The sequence below is a fragment of the Gigantopelta aegis genome, chromosome 7, assembly GCF_016097555.1.
Source record: "Gigantopelta aegis isolate Gae_Host chromosome 7, Gae_host_genome, whole genome shotgun sequence".
NCBI lineage: Eukaryota > Metazoa > Mollusca > Gastropoda > Neomphalida > Peltospiridae > Gigantopelta > Gigantopelta aegis.
In genome coordinates, this window is record NC_054705.1 from 37,753,053 (window position 1) to 37,774,628 (window position 21,576).

Consider the following 21,576-nt stretch of genomic DNA (forward strand, 5'->3'; position numbering starts at 1 on the left):
AGTCCTGTGAAGTATTACTGTGGAATTACTGCAGCTTCACCATTCATATGTCATCATCATCCATGTTTGTAATGTTCCCCCCCCCCCCCCCATAAAAAAAGGAAAAAGAGTCTTTGTCTCTGTGTTAAATGTTTGTGGTGTTTTTGAGAAAGAAAAAATATCAGTATATTATACTCTAAACTTTTCACAATAAATTTAATTTTCATTTACCAGTAAAACAAAAAATCTGGTGACACTTTTTATGGACATGAAATTGACATGTAGACAAATGAATAACCTTAAAACTTTAATACAATAAAAAGATATACATGTATATTCTTAAAAAAAAAGTAGGGAAACTCTAATAAGAATTTAGAATTGCCAAAATTGTAAGGTATATTAGCTGTGGGGAATGGTTATATGATAATAGTGAATTAATTGGGCAAACATTACAACCGGTAGTTCAGTATTACAGTAGGTTTTATGACCACCAAAGATCTTGAAGGACGATTGGGGTCAGAAGTGAAATTTGAAAGTTGACGTTTTTTTTATCAGTAAATCACAAATTCAAACAATAAAAATGACTAAAAACAAAACAATAACTGTATGATCAATAGAATGAAAAAGATTGACAAATGGATTGATTAATGGACCTTCCTGGAAATTGTCAAAATTGAGAATGACACCCCACACACGTGTACGGGGCAACTGCGTGATGCACGTGCAAACTATGGAATGTATTTCGGTGTGTTGATAAATAGACATGAACGTTCTTTACTAGGATGTCTGTAGTCTAATAGTTCATATTAATATTTCAGGTTCCCCTACTTTTTTTGAAGAGTATATATTGTCCTTGAAACTTAATAAAAAAATTAATAAGCACTTGTTGTGGGAAGTCAATATGCAACTCTGACCCCACCCCTTTTTTTTATTATTGCATTTCATTTATAAACAAACATTCTGCAAGTTCTACTAAATCAATACATGTCTCCTACCGTGCCCTACAAGTTTTTGTATCTCGAAAGATCAAGGGCAGTAACTCTGTTAAAAATTGATTAATCGCTATGAAAGTCAAACTTGATTGTAACAGAACATGATAAAGCTATACACAAAATGTCCCCCAAAAACTCTATGTGGGAATGATGGACAGACAGACAGATAGACAGACAGACAGACAGGAGAGAGACAAAACCTATAGTACCCTCTGGTTGGACCTGTTGGAGACTAAACTTTCATATTTTAAATAAATAAATATGCACGAAATTTTTATATAGTACCTCTAGGTCTTTGTTGACCAATATCAAGCCAGTGTTGTCATCAATTCCAACTATTAGCATCAAGTCCACAAACCGATTATAAATCTCAGCAGTTAGTTTTGGTGCCATCGTGGGTGAATAACTCTCAAGGCAGCATGGGTAGATAACTCTTAAAGCATCGTGTGTGGGTAACTCTTTGGGTCAGCCAGCCATATCTGTTTGAAAGCAAAAAGGAAATTAACTTTAGTTGGAAAACATCATGGCTTGAATTTAAACAATTGATGATTTTTAAAACTTGTTGTTTGTGTATTCTGTAATTCCTAAAAAATAGAAACTTTTCATGTTGTTAGAGATACAAAGTCATACGGGCTCCCATTTGTTTTGGGGGGTTTTTGGGGGGGAAGGGGGGCAGTCTGGTTTTTACCCGAATTAAACAAAAATGCTTGCATGTGGATAACAACATTTATTCATATTAGTATTACTACCAAACAGCTATATCATAGGGATGCAAGTGAATCACTATGCATTTTAAGAATGATGGAAATACATGGTTGAAAAAAAAAAATGATGCACTAAACACATTTTATTTACAGTTATATGGCATCAGACATGGTTAAGGACCACACAGATATGCAGAAATGGATCTTTTATATGCACTTCCCACAGACAGAGAAGTACATATCACAGCCTTTGATCTACCAATTGTGGCACACTGGGTGGAATGAAAAATAGCCCAATGGGCCCACCAATGAAGATTGATCCTAGACTGACTGTGCATCAAGCGAGCACTTTAACTCTGGGCCAATACACAAAGATACACACTAACCAAGCTATATATGTTTTGTTTTTGTGGGGTGTTTTTTTTGGGGGGGGGGTGGTGGTGGTGACTTGGCGGGGGGAAATGTCCTACAACTGCCTCAAGAGGGGGCCTCTATTCCTACGGGACTGTAAATAAAATTCAATGCTCCTAATCGGAAGGGATATGCTAATTTTAGACGGATAAAGAGGGCAGGGGGAATGTTTGTTTAAAGGTCCGTATGAACAAGAGTCTCCCACATGTGGGGCAATTTTGTTTTTGTCTTAAATAAAGATAAAAATATGGCTTGTGCCCCTTCCACTAGATAGTGTGCCCCCACCCAACCCCAAGACCTCAATATTAGAGATCATGGCCCCTACCATTAGAGATTATGCCTCCGGATTACACCGTTTCTCATTACCGGCTGCGGAATAGATATTACGCTAATTTCAGATGGATTATGTAACCGTCTGTTCATATCAGAAGATAAAAAATGGCTTAGCCAAAATTTTAGCCACTTGCAAATTTTATTAGCCATTTTTTGTCAAAATTAGCCAGTGGCTAATTTGGCTACCGACTGTGCTGCCTCCCGAATCCAGATATCGTTCCTAGTTCCTAGAGAGAGAGAGAAAGAGAGACAGAGAGAGACACAGACAGAGAGAGAGAGAGAGAGAGAGAGAGAGAGAGAGAGAGAGAGAGAGAGAGAGAGAGAGAGAGAGAGAGAGAGAGGAAGAGAGAGAGAGAGAGAGAGAGAGAGAGAGAGAGAGAGAGAGAGAGAGAGAGAGAGAGTAAGAGAGAGAGAAAAAGAGACACACACACACACACAGACAGACAGAAAGGGACAGAGTGAGAAAGAGAGAGAGAGAGAGAGAGAGAGAGAGAGAGAGAGAGAGAGAGAGAGAGAGAGAGAGAGAGAGAGAGAGAGAGAGATGTTATGATGGTTACAATATCCTAGCACAATTATAATTTATATACTAGTAACAATATTTAACAAGTGACAATGTCATTAGGTAGGAGGTCTAGCAAATGGTAAGGAATGACTAAGGTACGGAATGACTTTTCACAATGGTACAAAATTACTTTGGTACAAAATGACTATAGTACGAAATGACAAGGCAGAATGGTACGAAATGGATGTTACGAAATCACCATGTTATATAATAACATTACCTCCCCCCCCCCCCCCCCCCAGCTTATTCATTTACACTATTTTGTGTGGAGGGATGGGGAGGGTACCCATGCATACTGGTGTTTAAGTTCTATGAGGTTTTTCTCTTAATTAATTTTCAAGTTTATAGGATTAATTAACATTCAACGGGGGGGGGCATTACAATGATTATATTTACAGTTGGAGTTTGCTCGTGCTCGACCCTCCCCACCCACTCCCGATTCCGACGCCTATTATATATGTGTATGAAAGTAAGATTTTTTATTTTTTATTTTTATTACTAGTGATTTATTTTTTACTTTCGTTTTTGCAAAACCCGGAAGACGCCATGCAGGCGTTTACAAACCCGGAAGCACCCTTTCGGCCTTTGTTCTAATTTATTAATATTTATATTTAAACCTGTAATTCACACTACATGTCATCAACAGCATTACAGCCAAATATTGTAAACATACCTACACGTGAACTAACTATTTCGGAATGACTAAACTTACTCAATTTATTTTAACAGGTGCGACAGCTACCTGTGATGAACTTTGAGGTGCGACGAACTTTGGCCATCACGAGACATTCTATATTTAGAACTCGAACTCGGACTTGACTCCTCTACAAGATTCCGGACGTACACTTACGCTAGCGTCAGACTACCCACTACTACGGCAAAGTGTGCCAAGTTTCTGCTTTCACGACTTCTACGACTGTCCAGTTGCTAGTCGTATACGACCGATCAGTTAACTGCTATCTGAGCGCACCCCGTCGTAAGTTGGCAGATGCTGAGATGGGGAAATTTACAACGCAACTGTCGAGTTGGCCAACTTCATCGTGTCAGTTGATGCTAGTCTCAAACTATCAACTGTTACGACAAAGTTGGCCAAATCGATGGTATGCTTTGATATATCACCAACGTGTGTGTGTGTGTGTGTACGTGTGTGTGTGTGTGTGTGTGTGTGTGTGTGTGTGTGTAGAATGTGCATGCAACCGACGTTTATGGGAGGGGGCGGGGGGGGGGGGGGGTGTAGAGTCATGCTCCCCGGAAGATATATTTAGAACAGGGACGGGTCTCAACCATCCCCCAGAAACCATCCCCCTGCATGCGCAATAATTCTGAATCAAAACTATTAATGGTAGTCGCCTAAATCTTAAGGCAGAGATGAATTTTGTTTGTTGAATGCAGGAAGTTGCATTTCAGGACATGTAGTTTTCAAAATTTTACCGGAGAGAATAACCCCGATCCCCCTAGAAACTATGCTTTGCGTCCTCGATCTCAACCAGCCCCCTTCCCCACCCTCACAATGTCTACTTGCTTCCACCGTGCTTGATACGCGCCTGCTTTCATCACTTCCTATTCCAGATGTGAAGGAAGGAAATGTTTTATTTAACAAAACATTCAACACGTTTTATTTACGGTTATATGGCATCAGACATATGGTTAAGGACCACACATATATTGAAAGAGGAAACCCGCTGTCGCCACTTCATGAGCTACTCTTTTCGATTAGCAGCAATGGATCTTTTATATGCACCATCCCACAGACATGATAGCACATACCACGGCCTTTGTTACACCAGTTGTATAGCACTGGCTGGAACGAGAAATAGTCAAATGGGTCCATAGACGGAGATCGATCCCAGACCGACCACGCATCAAGCGAACGCTTTATCACTGGGCTACGTCCCGCCCCCTAATTCCAGATGTGATGTAGGAATAGAATGGGTCCGCTACATGTCATCGGCTATCGGATATCAGACATTTGGTCAGTGAGATACGCAGTAAAAGGAAATCTGCACTGTTTTTGTTATTGGCTGCAATTTATAATTCATATGCACTTTCGCACAGACAGCATCATGAGCGTGTGCAGGGGTAGGGTTTCGGGGATCGAAACCCCTCCCTCCTCAATAAAATAGTCTTTTTCCTCAATATATTTTCGAGGGGAGCATAGCTTATCTCACCCCTATAAACGTCGGACGCCACATTCTAGACCCCCGCCCCTTCTAAAATTCCTGCGCATGTGCCTGTAATCACGACTGTCATTGATATACCAGTCGTGGAGCACTGGCTGGGAAAACCACCAGCCAGAAAATGAGGCTTCCGATGGGCTTCAATCCTTATATCCATGTACCAATTTATAGCTAGATCTCGCCCTAGCTCGATATAACAAATATATGAGCTGGAAATTCATAATGCTTCCTTAAGCTCTCATAGGCAACATCACATGCGAGAGTTCAATGAATTCGGCGGCGTTGTAGTTAAGTCATCGAACACAAGGCTGGTAGGTACTGGGTTCGCAGCCCGGTACCGGCCTCGGTGGTGTCGTGGTTAAGTCATCGAACATAAGGCTGGTAGGTACTGGGTTCGCAGCCCAAAATACCATGTTACACCGGCTCCAACCCAGATCGAGTTTTAACGACTCGATGGGTAGGTGTAAGACCACTACTCCTTCTCTCTCACTAACCACTAACAACTAACCCACTGTCCTGGACAGACAGCCTAGATAGCTGAGGTGTGTGCTCAGAACAGGGTGCTTGAATCTTAATTGGATTATAAGCACGAAAATAAGTTGAAATGAAATGAATAAGTAACTAATAGGCCTATTAAAGAGAATAACCAACTCGCTACGAGAAGATAGGTCTACGTAGGCCCATATATGCTAAACTCTGTTTTACCACCTTAAAGGCATACTGCCACGGATTTAAGAACCTTATTTCTCTAAAAATGGATAATAAATGAAAATTACATTAATATTTGGAAACCAAATCTAGCTATCACATCATCTTAACTGAACCATGATGGAGTGAAATCCATGTCAACCCTGTTGACAATATTAATTTTTGAGTTATAGACCATTGCCATAATTCCATTTTTTTAATATTAATTTTTTTACGAAATATCATTAATAAATGGAGTATGATGGCTACGTAGATGGTTGAATAAAGTACATTTAGGGACAAATCAAATTTATATATTTTTAGGTAATACTTTGTCAGGCTATTTAATAGGTCAGTGGTCTGTGACAATATGCCTTTAATTCACTTGGACAGATAGTCCAAAATTAATCATAACCGTTCATCGTAGATATTAATTATTCTCCAAAATTTCACTGTGATGCGGATAGGATGTGCGACTACCCGCCTAAAAGATTTTACCTTAGGAATCTAATTGTAGATTAACTGAACTTAGTGTTACTTTTCATGGACTAAAACTAGAGTCTGTACCTTTAATATATAATTCTTTATAACAGATCATACAGTTGTTTTACATATAATTATGACGTGTTAAATATTTTCTGTTCTTTACCTTCAGTAATGCTGTTAATAAAAATTGGGAGGTCAAAGGTCAATGGGTGCAAAATAACGAGTGGTGTGTGAAAGTTAAAGTTTGTTTTGGTTAACGACATCATTAGAGCATATTGCTTAATTAATCAGAGGAAACCCGCTAAGCCTACATTCCTCCTAATGCAGCAAGGGATCTTCGACAGGTACCTTCCCACAGACAGGAAAGCACATACCACGGCCTTTAACCAGTTGTGGTGCACTGGTTGGAACGAGAGAAAAACCCCATAATCACTTGAATGGATCCATCGAGGTGGTTAGATCCTGCAACGCACGTACCTCAGGCGAGCACTCAAACGACGGAGCTAAACTCGGACCAAACCGTGATGTGTGAAAACAAAATGTTCACGAACTGCGAAGCTGACATAAAAATCGTATTCGAAAAAATATCATGAAATGGTCTATTTATTATATACGGTACATCTTTCCAAATGTTTTGACAATATCTTTCGTTTTTGCTTAATATATTTCGCTCATCCTATCGATGGACTTTTTTTTTAAAGAAATATTAATAAAAATTATCTTTATATGAGTATTAAATTAATAATCATTTAATAATACTACGGTGCAAACAAACCTGACAAAACGATCCTCTCTAAACCCCCATAAAAACGAAACGTGAAGTTAAACTTTTAACTTACACTAAGGACAGGGCATAGTGTCATCATTATTTAGCTTCGTATTCAATCAGTTTTAGATATTTTATTGTAACTGTACTTCATATCCATTTTTATAGGTATAATTATTAACTTATTATTATTTATATTTTTTAATACGATTAGATGCATTGACAATTATCAAACTTAAAAACGAAGAAGCGACACTGGCCTCAATAATTAAAACGTAATAATTTACAAGGGAGTTAATTGAATTATGAATTTGTTCACAAAAATATAAATAATATGATTTCTATAGTTTTACTGTAACTAAACTAGTGAAAATATTATGATTTTTTTTCTTCTTTCTTTTTTTTTTTTTTTTAAATCTTTTTTTTTTTTTTTTTTACCGAATATCACTTGGTTTCTGTAGATCTATAACGTCCATGGCTATGTATATAATAAGTCATATTATATGACGCTACAAAGAAATGACGTCACTATATGTATTTCAGGTTGAACTGTGATGTTACGTCTCCATAGACGTGAGTATATCTATTTGCATTATGCAGTTACATAATAATGAGACAACCTACAGTCGATTGCTAACAATTCAAAACGGATGTATCGCCTATATGAAAAAGAACCAGGTATGATATACTTATTGACCTAAGGGATGCTACTTTACCACGTGCGTAGGAAAGTGCCAAGGGGGGGGGGGAGCACACACATATATAAAACACTTATAAATATATAAAAACCATCGCTGCTGCTACACATTGGGCCCCTTGCCCTCCCCGCTTTCTACGACAGTGTTTACTGGAGGTGTGTGTGTGTGTGGGTGTGGGTGGGTGGGTGGGTGTCCTCTGACCTAAATATTTTAAAGCTGCAGTTGCAATAAACATTAGGCCTATATCAGTAGCGCCACAGTGTAAAACATAGTGGTACGGCTGGCAGTTCCCAGACTCTCCTTTCAAATTACGTGTAAGAACATTTTCACAGATAAAACAAATATAGCACACGCGCGCGCGCACACACACACACACATGGCACGGCAATGACTGTACCGTCTACGCCGCCCCTGTATATAAATATCAGCAAAAGCTCCGAAAGCGAAGGGTGAGTGTGACATTCCCCCCCCCCCCCCCGCTCCCTTACTATGGCTGAGGTGACCCAATTATAGCCTCTCCCCAGTTCCAACGTCTATAGAATAATCCGATAGGCCTATAGCAAGCATTACACCCACCTCAGGTTTGTGTGCAGGGGAAGAATTTCGGGGGTCGAAACCCCTCCTTGCTCGAGCAATTTGTTTTTTTGTATCAATACATTTTCTGGAGGAGCATATCTCGTCCCCCAATTTACTTCGCTTGCCACAGACTACAACTCCACCCTCTTGTCTCATAAGCCTATGACAAAGTTAGAAGGAAATCGTTTTCAATGACCTACAAGTATAGGGGAGACCGGGTCTAGTTGTTACACGGGCAAGTTGTTACAAGGTCATTGACTCCCATCTTACAGTAATAGAGGGCGAATGACTATGTAATATGTAAAGCGTATCTTTAGTACAACAACAGGTATTTTTTTACCCTAAAAGTGACATTTTGTCGCTAATGTTTTTCTTTTATAACTCAAGCAGTTATGGATGTAATGCATTCATTTGTAGATATATAAGAAGTGCTGGTATTGGCCTTCGAGTGTACAGAAAGTAAGACTGTGGCCACGTTTTTTTTTTTTACCGTACACTTGCATATACTAAAAAAGTCTGTCGGTGCTAGTTGTTACAGGGAGGTTTCACTGTTAGTTTACAGATAAGTTATGTTTACCTCGTTCAGGAGACTCATTTATTTCATATTATTTTATGAAAAGTGAAATAAAAGGATTATTTCATTAATTATATTGTGTTTTATAGTTGTAACAATTTGCCCCACCATTTATGATGCAGGGTAAAAACTTACCCCGTACATGGGGCAATTTGATACAGTTGACACCACCACATTAATGAATCAATAACTAATTAATGTTAATATGTTGAAGGTTTTTCATGATTGTTTTAATAAATAGAGATATTTTCCTACTTATCCTCAAAATTTGGTTTCTGGAATTATTATACTTTATGTACTATGGCACTAAATGTAAAAATTGTAACAACTAGACCCGGTCTCCCCTACCCCTTGTCTACTAAGCTTATTACAAAAAACGGGGTTGAAAGAAAATCGTGCCTTTTCCCCTGACCTCTGTCCCCTTTCCCCTGACCTCTGTCCCCTTTTCCCCTGACCTCTGTCCCCTTTCCCCTGACCTCTGTCCCCTTGCCTCATAGCGCTATGATAAAAAAGTTAAACGGAGTCTTTTTTCATGACCTTTATCTAATTTTCTCGTTAACTTATAAAAAAAAAGTTAAAAGGAATTTTGTTTTTCATTACCTCTACCCCCTTGTAATTGTAAGCGTATTAAAAAAGGGAAAGGAAATCGTTTTATCAAAGGCAAATGAGAAGACCTCCCAAAGTAGCGAGCCCTGAAAGAAAGTTAGGAGAAATGCTCCCCGCTTAATTTTGAAAGACTGATACTGAAAGTTGCGTTTTCAGAGCAATTTAGTTCTGTATATTGTGGATGATTCAAGAAAAAGCCATCAAAAAGGGCACTTCTAACGGGTGGAGTGGGGTAGGGATGTAACCCTCCTGTGGACCCGCCAGTGACGAAATGTGAGGTTTACGTACCTTTGATCGGCAAGTGCAATTCACGTATCTCACACGTAGAGTAGTTTATCTTACACTGACATGTTTCATCTCATTTCCATTATAACTTATTTCCGTGCTTATATCCAATTAAGGTTCAAGCACGCTATCCTGGGCACACCCCTCAGCTATCTGGGCTGTCTGTCCAGGACAGTGGGTTAGTTGTTAGTTGGTTAGTGGATAGTGAGAGAGAAGAGGGTGTAGTGGTCTTACACCTACCCATCGAGTCGTTAAAACTCGCTCTGAGTGGGAGCCGGTACCGGGTTCCGAACCCTGTACCTACCAGCCTTATGTCCGATGGCTTAACCACGACACCACCGAGGCAGGTTACACTGGCATGTGTGGAGAGCGGAACGTAGCCAAGTGGTAAAGCGCTGGCCTGATGCAAAGTCAGTCTACGATCGATCCCCGTCGGTGGGCCCATTGGACTATTCCTCGTTCCAGACAGTGCTCCACAATTGGTATTAGCAAAGAAAAAATGTAGCGGGTTTCCTCTGATGACTGCGTATCAGAATTACCAAAGGTTTAATATCCAACAGCCAATGATTAATTAATCAATATGCTCTAGTGGTGTCGTTAAATAAAACAAATTGTAACTCGCAAGATATATTTTGAACAATTTGTAAGATAACACAGGCAATCGGAAGCTGGGGTTGGGGTGGGGCAGGGTTTACTGCCCATAACTCTGACCATGTAGATTTACGTATATTTGTATTCAGACAATTTAAATTAATGTATCTCGTAATTGTCGATGATATTAGAAACTATTTTAATACAACCAAGCGCATTTTATTCCATTTTTTGTTTTGTTTTACAATTTGAACAATATCTTCTTTCAGTTACAGTTGTATGTCATTTGTTCGTCTTGAAAGGAAATGGTTTATTGAGAGAGGAAGCCTGCTGTCGCCACGTCATGGGCTACCCTTTTCGATTAGCAGCAAGGGATCTTTTATATGCACCATCCCATAGACTGGATAGCATATGTCACGGCCTTTGATGTACCAATCGTGGTGCACTGGCTGGAGCGAGAAATAGCCCAATGGGCCCACTGACAGGGATCGATCCCAAACCGACCGCGCATCAAGCGAGCGCTATACCACTGGGCTATACCGGTCATGGTCCAGCCAGTGAACCACGACCGGTATATCAAAGGCCCATTGAGATATTTCTCGTTCCAGCCAGTGGATATGATATTTCTGTAAAACAAATATCAATGAAATACCAACTGCGTTAATTATGTCTCTCAGTATACCTGCTAGATATTGATTTCACAGCCAGGTCCATCTGGTCGAGTTAAAGTTAGCTTGTTTTGTTTACCGGCACAATTAGAGCACATCGAATTATGACCAATAACACGTAGTCGTCCGCCATTTTTTTCATTAGAAGCAAGGGATCCTATATATCCCGTTTCACAAAAAAAACGAGAGAAAAAAAAGAGAGAAAAAAAAAAAAGATGAAGCTAGTTTTGTTTAACGACACCACTAGAGCACATTATTTATTAATCATCGGCTAAAAAATTTGGTCATTTTGACATCTAGTCTTAGAGAGGAAACCCGCTACATATTATCATTAGCAGCAAGGGACCTTTCATATGCACCATCCCACAGGCAGGATAGTACATACCACGGCCTTTGATATACCAGTCGTGGTGCACTGGCTGGAACGAGATATAGCCCAAATGGCCCACCGACGGCGATCGATTTCAGTTTCACAAAGACAAGGCAGCACATACCATGGTCTTTGATATACCAGTCGTGGTACACTGGTTGTGAATATTTTTTTTTTTTTATTATTATTTTTTAAAATCAGAGAATGGGTTCACTGAGGGGGTTCGATCCGACGACCCATACACATCAAGCGAGCGCTCGTCCGACCTCGATATAGATTCCGCCCCATCCATTTGGTTACGGAGTATTAGATAAAGCTATTTACGTGAATTCACTGCCAGATCCCAATTTTTATGTGGGGGGCGGCGAGACGTGCTGATGGAATATTGATACTGAATATGAAAGCGCGGTATCAGGAACAGTGCTGTAGGGTGCAGGTAGATGCCATATAGGATGTCTGTCTGTGTGTGTGTGTGTGTGTGTGCGCGTGTGTGTAGAGAGGCGGGGCGGGGGGGGGGGGTAGCCAGTAGTTCTATAGTTTGTTTTGTATAACGACACCACTGGAGCACATTCATGTATTAATCATAGGCTATTGGATGTCAAACATGGTCATTTTGACACAGTCATAGAGCTGAAACCCGCTACATTTTTCCATTAGTGGCAAGGAATCTTTTATATGGACCATCCCAAAGACAGGATAGCACATACCACGACCTTTGATATACCAGTCGTGGTGCACTGGCTGGGACTAGAAATAGTCCAATGGGCCCACCGATTAGAATCGAACCTAGACCCACCGCGCATTAAGCGAGCGCTTTATCACTGGGCTATTCCCCCCCCCCCCCCCCCACACACACCTCCCGACAGTAAGAGAGCAGGACGGGCATTTGGACAATAATAAGAGTATTATAACTGTCCACATGTCCGTCTTGTTTCCTTACCAGCAGAGAACTCGGGCAAGGCGGGACGTAGCCCAGTGGTAAAATGCTCGCTTGATGCGCGGTCGATCCAGGATCGATCCCCGTCGGTGGACCCATTGGGCTGTTTCTCGCTCTAGCCAGTGCACCACGACTGGTATATCAAAGGTCATGGTAGGTGCTATCCTGTCTGTGGGATAGTCCATATAACAGATCCCTGCTAGCTACTAATGGAAAATACAGCGGGTTTCGTCTCTAAGACTATATGTCAAAATTATCAAATGTTTGACATCCAATAGCCGATGATTAAAAAACCAGTGTGATCTAGTGGTGTCGTTAAACAAAAAACCAAACTCGTTTCCCGTCAGAGAACTCGTGCTGTGTGGGGGTGGGGTGGGGGGTGGGGGGGGGGGTGGGGTGGGGGGGGGGGGTGAGAGTGCATCCGCCTTCTTACCCTCACAGCGCCCCCCTCCAAACAAATATCTGGAACAACCCAATGCCATGGCACGGTGTTCGATTAATTAGTTTTCGCTGACGGAATTTCGCGTTAATGTCTTAGCAGCTTTAATGCAGTCTACAGCGGATTCAAGAAAACACCAGTGGCTAAAAATAGACCGAAAATCGATACGTAACAGAGATTTCACAGTGGGTGGAGGTTGCTGTGTGCTTACGCTTCCAGTTGCTGAGATGTAAACAGGTCGTGTTTTTTTTTGTCGTTGTCGTTGTTTACAGGGGTTTTTTTTTATATACAAAACGTGAACGGCCACCATTGGTGCATTAACGTCGTGCATGGACTCCTGTCGTAAGTATGCTACAGTGTTTACAACGTTCACTACTCCAGAATCTAGGTCCTGTTAGTACGCGACTGACCCGTTCTTGTTTTACGTGAACAATCCACCTTTTTCTGTGGAAGCACCCATTGTTTTGGTTACGTGTTTTTTTTTTGTATCGTGTAAACTTCAGGCGTGTTAATTAACTTTCTGTGGTCTCGCATACATGATTTAGTATTATTTATGTTTAACTATGTCAATATAATTTAATTAGTTGATACCCAATGACGCAATCAAGCTTTCCCGGATGTAGAGTGCTAACATGACCTAAAAACCATTTGCAAAACCAGGCCATTGACTTATCGCGTTTTATGCGGTGACTGTACTGTTTGCTCATTATTCTTCAGCCATATAATATGCTATTTGTTTTCATTCTTATATTTAATTAAAGTTCTAATATTGTGTTCTGGGCAGATATGTTAGGTATATAAGGTGTGTTTAAGAGTTGAGGGCATCCCCTAATAACACACACAAACACACACACACACACACACCACGCACTGTCTACGCCAGGCTTGTATATTGAAGTGGGGGAAACCATACTATGAATTTCCCCTGTGCTCCCTCGCTATGCCACTGACACACGCGTTCGCGCATATATATATATATATATATATATATATATATATATATATATATATATATATATATATATATATATATATATATATATGTATATCGAGAGAGAGAGAGAGAGAGAGAGAGAGAGAGAGAGAGAGAGAGAGATGGAGTGGGACAGGGAGAACAAATACATATGACATACATACACAGTGTACACATGTGCGTACGGACGTGCGTACATAAATACATATGACATACATACACACACACATACATTTACAGAAATGCACACATACACGCACACACATTTTTGACATATAGTTTTAGAGAGGAAACCCGCTACATTTTCCCATTAGTAGCAAGGGATCTTTTATATGCATCATACCAGAAACAGGATGACGCATATCACGGCCTTTGATATAACCAGTTGTGGTGCACTGACTGGAGCGAAAAATAACCAAGTGGGTCCACCGACGGGGATCGATCCCAAACCGACCGCGCATCAGGCGAGCGTTTTACCACAGGGCTATGTCCCTCCCTCCTACACATCAGAGACTGTGGCTGCACCTCTAGAGCTTGTGTCCAGAAGGGAAGGGAACTGTATTAACCTGCCCACATCCTTACGGTTCAGGCACGCCCACCATGGATTCGGGTTCTGACTCCGCTAGCCCACGATTCCATGGCGGGGTGTGTGTCCAGATGGTGTTCCCACGGTCATGTATAACTTTTTATAACAGACGTTTCTGTGTAGGAATTGTAGCTGGGGTGGTGGTGATTAGACCGGCGAGTAAAATTTATGAGGGTGGGGTGGGCAGTAGAGATAATTTTAATCATATTGTGGGGTGGGGTGGGGGTCGAAACATGCTCTCCTTGATGATTAATTAATATGCTATTTGTGTTCATTCTTATATTTAATTAAAGTTCTAATATTGTGTTCTGGGCAGATATGTTAGGTATATAAGGTGTGTTTAAGAGTTGAGGGCATCCCCAAATAACACACACACACAAACACACACACACACACACACACACACACACACACACACACACACACACACACCACGCACTGTCTACGCCAGGCTTGTATATTGAAGTGGGGGAAACCATACTATGAATTTCCCCCGTGCTCCCTCGCTATGCCTCTAGTGCTGCCGTTAAACAAAACAAACTTCAACTTTTCTCTCATGGACAAAAATAAAATTTGCTTGAGCGGGGAGGGGGTCGACCCCCCCCCCCCCCCCCCCCAATCCCCAACCCCTCCCTGCGCACGCGTCTGTCACCTCAGGCACCTTGTTTTCATTTCTGGTACATTTCTGACTTATTTTTGTCACTCTCAAGTTCTTTTGATATCATTGTTACTTAGATAAATATTTCGTTGCCAAGAAACCAGCGTATTAACTCTGCGGATAAAAACCAGTAGACGGAATTAGTTTTGTCTTACACTTACGTTCATAATGCAGTTTCCTTAGCCTGTGTAGTGAAAACAGGAAGTGGCGTAGCGTGGGCGGGGCCACCGGGGTGGATGGTGGAAGGGACTCGGGGAGTGCTAACGGTCCAATGGAGCGCAATACTTGCCTTGCCCTGGGCGCCATGAAAACAGGTTCTCTGTCTCTATATGTCTGACATACTGTCTCACTCTCATCCCACCTCCCTCTGATGGGCGGGATGCAGCCCAGTGGTAAAGCGCTCGCTTGATGCACAGTCGGTTTGGGATCGATCCCCGTCGGTGGGCCCATTGAGCTATTTCTCGTTCTAGCCAGTGCGCCACGACTGGTATATGAAAGGCCGTGGTATGTGCCATCCTGTCTGTGGGATGGTGCATATAAAAGATCCCTTGCTGCTAATCGAAAAGAGTAGCCCATGAAGTGGCGACAGCGGGTTTCCTCTCTCAATATCTGTGTGATACTTAACCATCTGTCCGACGCCATATAACCGTATTTAAATGTGTTGAGTGCGTCGTTAAATAAAACATTTCCTTCCTTATTTGTTTATGTATTAAATTTATTTATTTATTTTAATTAAATTTTGTATGTCATGTCTGTTTAGGCCAGAACAAAACTGAATTGCATACTTTTTACTATAGGTTAAGTAGGCTATCCTATTGAGAAGGGTCAGGTCAGGTCATAGGGCTTAACGTGCACATTCAGAGCAAGCTGTTGTAGTGCTTGCCAGCCATAGGCGCAGGTGTCGACTTAATACGACTGCTCCGTCTAGGACAGGAAAGTTTGGGGTGAGTGGGACCGCTCACGCTGGCACGTGCAAGAGCGGGTGGGGGCTACAGCCAAGATAAAGTACGCGCAGTTCTATCTTTAGTCTTTTTGTACTGCATTATCAACAATTACCTGGCTGTTCTAGCATTTTGGCTTCACCCCTGTATTAAAATAATATTTAATATATTTAATTGAGTGATAAATTGTCAAATAACTTTTTTATTTACATACAAATGCAGCTGTAGAGATGTTTTAGTAAAATGGCGGATTTAAAAAAAAGCTGGTATGGGTTTAAAACTCAGTAATAATATATGTTTAAATAATAAGATTTAACGTTATACCGGCCTCGGTGGTGTAGTGGTTACGCCATCGAACTTCTGGCTGGTAGGTACTGGGTTCGTATCCCACCTGAGGCAATGGGGGAATTATTCATGCCAGTACCGGCTCCAACCCAGAGTGAGTGCACCGCTAGGCTCAATGGGTAGGTGTAAGGCCACATACACCGAGTTTCACCCACTTCACGGGTGCGATTATGGGTGTGTCTCCCGAGTGTATGACACCACATGGGGGATGATTACCCGGCATGCACTGCAGGTTCCGTGTACCCCGGGCTCGGATGACCGTGGAGCACGGACCTGTCAAGTAGTCCCATACCGAAATGGAAATACTGCGACTTCACCATTCATCTCATCATCATCCATGTTTGTAATGTCCAAAAATACAAAAAAAAAATGTCTTTGTCTCTGTGTTAAATGTTTGTGGCGTGTTTTTAAAAAAGAAGAAAGAAAAAAAGAAAGAAGATTTAACGTTATTCGTTATATGCCAATTCATTAATTGGTTCCCTTTTAACGCAAACGGACTATACTTTTTTTTTGCCTAATCATTTGTAAAAAAACGTATAGCTTTTGCCAATACCCCCTCCCCCCCCCCCCCCCCCCGTCCCCTCAAAAAACCACAACAAAAATCCCCAAACACCAACAACAACAAAAACCACAACAAAACAAAAAACAAACAACAACAAAAAAAATGAAAAAACAAAAAAATGAAGAAAAGAGAAAAAAAGAAGAAGAAAAGAAACCCACAACAAACCTTCTTACGTATGTGCACTTTATTGTTTCTTGCAGTGTTATTTGTGAGTCCTAGAAGAAGCATGACCCGGGCCAGCATCCAGCACCTGGGTATGACCTTGCCGGCCTGCGAGTCGCTTCCGGACGGCAGCGCCTTTATCATTGACGTCATGACCGGAACTCAGCTGACGCGCATTTACCACATGATAAGGGAGGCATCCCGAAACGGCAACGGCTTCAGCGTCGACGAATTCGAAAGCGAGGCCGACTTCCGGTCGGAAGTCAAAGACGGACATCCGTTCGCCATCATGCGGAAGGACGGCGGCGAGATGGTTGCCGGGGTTGTTATCATCCACAGCAAGTACTTCCGGGGCAGGCACGTGGCCGACCCGTACATAATCGTGGAGAAGTCGAACCGCAACAAGGGAATAGGGTGTCTCTGCTTCAGTCTGTGTATTCGGTATGCGAAACAGCTCGGCTTCATGGGCATGTACATAGACACGTTTTCCACCAACACCGCCATGATCAAGATCATAGAACGCTTCTCCGGATTCGAGCGCGTCGGAGTCCTGCCCATGGGAGGTCAGATTTCTGACGGAACAATAGTCAGTTCGTATATTTACTACAAAGATTTGAGAACAGCCTAGGCTTGTATCACCATTCCCATGATGTTGTTAAATGATATTAATGTTAGTTTTTTTGTTGATTGGTTGGTTGGTCTTATGAGAGGATGTGTTTGAGATTCATAAATACACCAGTGATACGTGTTAAAGAGTTCTGGCAAGAAAACCCCCAACAAAAAAACCCAAAAGAAATAAACCCAACAACCACAAAATAAAGAAACAACACAATTCTGTGCCAATATCCACAAACGGTCCAAAGGTATGACAAAAATCAACCAAAGAGATGTATGGTTATATTGATCAATTCTAAAAAAAATCTGCCAAAGAAATTATGATTAGTAATTTACATTGGTTTATTCTAACACAAATCCATAAGAGGTTATAAGGATATTGGTTTATTGTAACGAAATCCACAAGAGACTTATGATTACATTGGTTTATTCTAACAAAAATCCACGAGAGATTATGATTACATTGGTTTATAACAAAAATCCATAAGAGATTATGATTACATTAGTTTATAACAACATTCCACAGAAGATTATGATTACATTGGTTTATAACGAAAATCCATGAGATTTGTGATTTCATTAATTCATTCAGCAAAATCCACCAAAGAGATTTATGATTACATAGTCAATTCTAACACAATTCCTCCAAAGAGGTTTATGATTGCATAGTCAGTTCTAACACAATTCCACCGAACATTTATGATTACATAGTCCGTTCCAAACCAAAATCACAAAGAGATTATGATTACATTGGTTTATTGTGACACAATCCATCAAAGAGATTATGATGACATTGGTTTATTGTAACACAATCCATCAAAGAGATTATGATTACATTGGTTTATTGTGACAGTCCATCAAAGAGATTATGATTACCTTGGTTTATTGTGACACAATCTATCAAAGAGATTATGATTACATTGGTTTATTGTGACACAATCCACAAGAAACTTATGATTACATTGATCAATTCTAAAACTAAAATCCACAAGAGATTTGTTATTTCATGGATTTATTCTAACAAACATCCAACAAAGAGATCATGATTACATTGATTTATTGCAACACAATCCACCAAAGAGATCATGATTACATTGATTTATTGTAACACAATCCACCAAAGATATTTATGATTACTTTGGTTCATTCTAACAAAAATCCCCCAAATACTGACTTTGGAGATGCCAACAAGAAACTGGAAAAACCAGTAATGTATTCATTCGCCTTTCAGCAAAAGGGAGTTGTATTATCTTCAGAGCTGTGGTGGTGGTGGTGGTGGTGCTTACATCTACTTAAGGTTCATGTACGCCCATCCTGTACACAGTATCTGACATCACTAGTTGCTCTGCGCGGGCCAGATCCGTTTGTACTGAAGGAGCATGATATGAAATGTTTGGCGTGATGGTCTATACCAAAGCCTTTGACAAGCATATTGCTTTGTTCTACCAAAAAAACAAAAAAAACAACAACTAACAAACAAACACCCCCCCCCCCCCACAAAAAAAAAAAAAAAAACAAACCCACACACAAAAAAACAACACACACACCCCGAAAAAAATCCCAGCACCCCCCCCCCCCCCCCCCCCAACAACAAAAACCCCAATATGTGCATGTAAGTACACTGCTATAGGTTCCACAATGTTCGAAAATTACAGACAATTGGTACACATAATTCATTATCAGCTTTCTGATAATCCTATGCAGATTTTGCTTTCCATCTTAAAGACTTGTACAACTATTCGAATTAAAGTGACAGACCCTAGTTTTTAAACACTACGACGTATTTGTTCCACTATTAAAGCCGTTTTTTTGATAATTTAAATTATAATTACTTATATTTTATTATTTAGAATATTCATTTTCGTACACCTGAAGTGGTTTTGGTCATCCAGGTGTTTGTAATGCCCCCAAATGCATTTTTCATCATTCTAAAAACGCACGTTCGTCTGAGAAGTAATGGTTTAATATCGATACCAGCTCTGTTTATTTTAAACGATATTTCAGTGTTTGATTGAAACATTTTATTGCTTTTTAAAGAACAAATGGATTAGGCATAAGTTATACAACTTACTAAGCCTTCTCCATAATACATACATTTTACGCTAGTAAAATATTTTTGCAATTTAAATATGTACAGAAATAAATATTATTGAAAAAGAGAAAGACGAAAGTAGAAAGGAAACGGGGGAAAAAAGACGCAATAAAGTTTTCTATGTGTTCTATAATTAGACAGCAGGTTTGCTAAAGGAAAACACAAAACACAAGTCATCACAATGATTACGTAATGGCTACAAAAATAATAATAGCAATAAAATAAAAAAATAGTAATAATTTTAAAGATCCATACTTTTATTTACTAATTAAGGGACACGTTTTGTTTCATTTATATACTTATGTACATGAAAAAAATATTTCTTTATTGTCCTCTTCACTTACTGTTTTTACCATTTAAAACTTAGTTGTAAATCTATTGGCTGAAATGTTTGTAATGAATTCCAAAGAGAGCGTCTTTGCCTTTCACATAAAATGCATTCACAGAAAAAAGATTTTTTTTCTTCAAAATTATATCCACAACTGCACGAGAAGTCGGTGCTAAGACCAACTCTGTAATATAAGTCTGCTTTTAAATCTCTACACCTGTGTCTTAACTTGGTATGCAATACATTTTCTCTTCTATTACCAAATGAATAGTATGGCGCATCGCAAAGGACATCGGGTTTTATGCTTCATTGTTTAAACATCGCAGACTTCAGCTACTGGGGCGAGACGTAGCCCAGTGGTAAAGCGCTCGCTTGATGCGCGGTCGGTTTGGGATCGATCCCCGTCGGTGGGCCCATTGGGCTATTTCTCGCTCCAGCCAGTGCACCACGACTGGTACACCAAAGGCCGCGGTATGTGCTATCCTGCCTATGGGATTGTGCATATAAAAGACCCCTTGCTGCTAATCGAAAAGAGTAGCCCATGAAGTAGCGACAGCGGATTTCCGTCCTCAATATATGTGTGGTCCTTAACCATATGTCCGACGCCATATAACCGTAAATAAAATGTGTTGAGTGCGTCGTTAAATAAAACATTCCGTCCTTCCTAAATTTAGCTTCTCTCTGTTATAATCATATCCAAATGTGTGTTGCAGGTTTGTAGATTAACTAAACTTGGTTTCCATTTTCATGAGCTGAAACTAGGGTCTGAGCCTATAAGAAATTAGTGCCAACTATGTCAACATTAAGATGATCAGTATTAAATTGGATGTCGCAATTATTAAAAAATAAAAATAAAATTTACATGAAATGAGAATAAAGTTTATATGAGTACAAGCTGCTTTATTGGTATTTGGTAGCCAAAATGGCGGCTGAGGGTTTCTTCTCTTTCATCCTATCGACCAAATAATCATGATAGAAAACAATTAGTCGTAGTTTAATTTAAAATGTGCTGAAGTGTTAAAGAAAGATTCCTTTGTTATCTTTGGGCTACAGTCTTTTACGTTTCAAAACAAAAAACAATTAATAAAAATATTTAATATAAAATATTATGCAAATTTTATAAAACCCTCCCACATTCAGACACCCGTGAATGCTTGTGTAATACCAACTATTTTATTTGTTATTGGGTAACCATAGTAATCAAGTCGGAGGTAAAAGTATGCTGTTTATATATTGAAAAACAAATGCATTATTTAAATATAACCGTGTTCATTGTATAGATAGCTAATCATGTATACCCAGTTATTGTATTGCTGGGAGCTACTGTATCAGTATATATGTATTTTTATGTTGTAACATATCTCTTTTGATGCTAAATGGGTCACCACCACCTACCCCCGTTCTCTCTCTCTCTCTCTCTCTCTCTCTCTCTCTCTCTCTCTCTCTCTCTCTCTCTCTCTCTCTCTCTCTCTC

The 21,576-nt window shown here is 40.2% G+C and overlaps 2 protein-coding genes across 7 annotated transcripts in view; one reads left to right on the forward strand and one right to left on the reverse strand.

The window, feature by feature from the left end:
* The window catches only part of LOC121376744 (DENN domain-containing protein 3-like), a 73,842-nt gene extending 69,928 nt beyond the window's left edge, over positions 1-3,914 (reverse strand). Inside the window, exons 1-2 of one of the 3 annotated variants that reach the window (XM_041504509.1) lie at positions 3,694-3,914; positions 1,257-1,450 (exon numbers count right to left, since the gene is read on the reverse strand). In XM_041504509.1, coding sequence (XP_041360443.1) covers positions 1,257-1,364 — 108 coding nt within the window. In that variant the 5' untranslated portion in view covers positions 1,365-1,450; positions 3,694-3,914. Of the gene's footprint in view, positions 1-1,256; positions 1,593-3,693 lie in introns of those variants that run through there. The other 2 variants (XM_041504510.1, XM_041504511.1) reach the window with 2 other exon arrangements.
* A 3,369-nt stretch (positions 3,915-7,283) lies between these two features.
* LOC121377474 lies at positions 7,284-19,166 on the forward strand. Of its 4 annotated transcripts, none has more exons than XM_041505479.1 (2): positions 7,284-7,670; positions 17,107-19,166. In XM_041505479.1, exons 1-2 carry the CDS (start codon positions 7,652-7,654, stop codon positions 17,694-17,696), a joined length of 609 nt encoding a protein of 202 aa, XP_041361413.1. In that variant the 5' UTR covers positions 7,284-7,651; the 3' UTR covers positions 17,697-19,166. The 4 variants fall into 4 exon arrangements, with proteins under 4 accessions (XP_041361413.1, XP_041361412.1, XP_041361414.1 ...); XM_041505478.1 differs by having other exon boundaries at positions 7,286-7,775; XM_041505480.1 differs by lacking the exon at positions 7,284-7,670 and adding an exon at positions 13,032-13,183.
* The last annotated feature ends 2,410 nt before the right edge of the window (positions 19,167-21,576 follow it).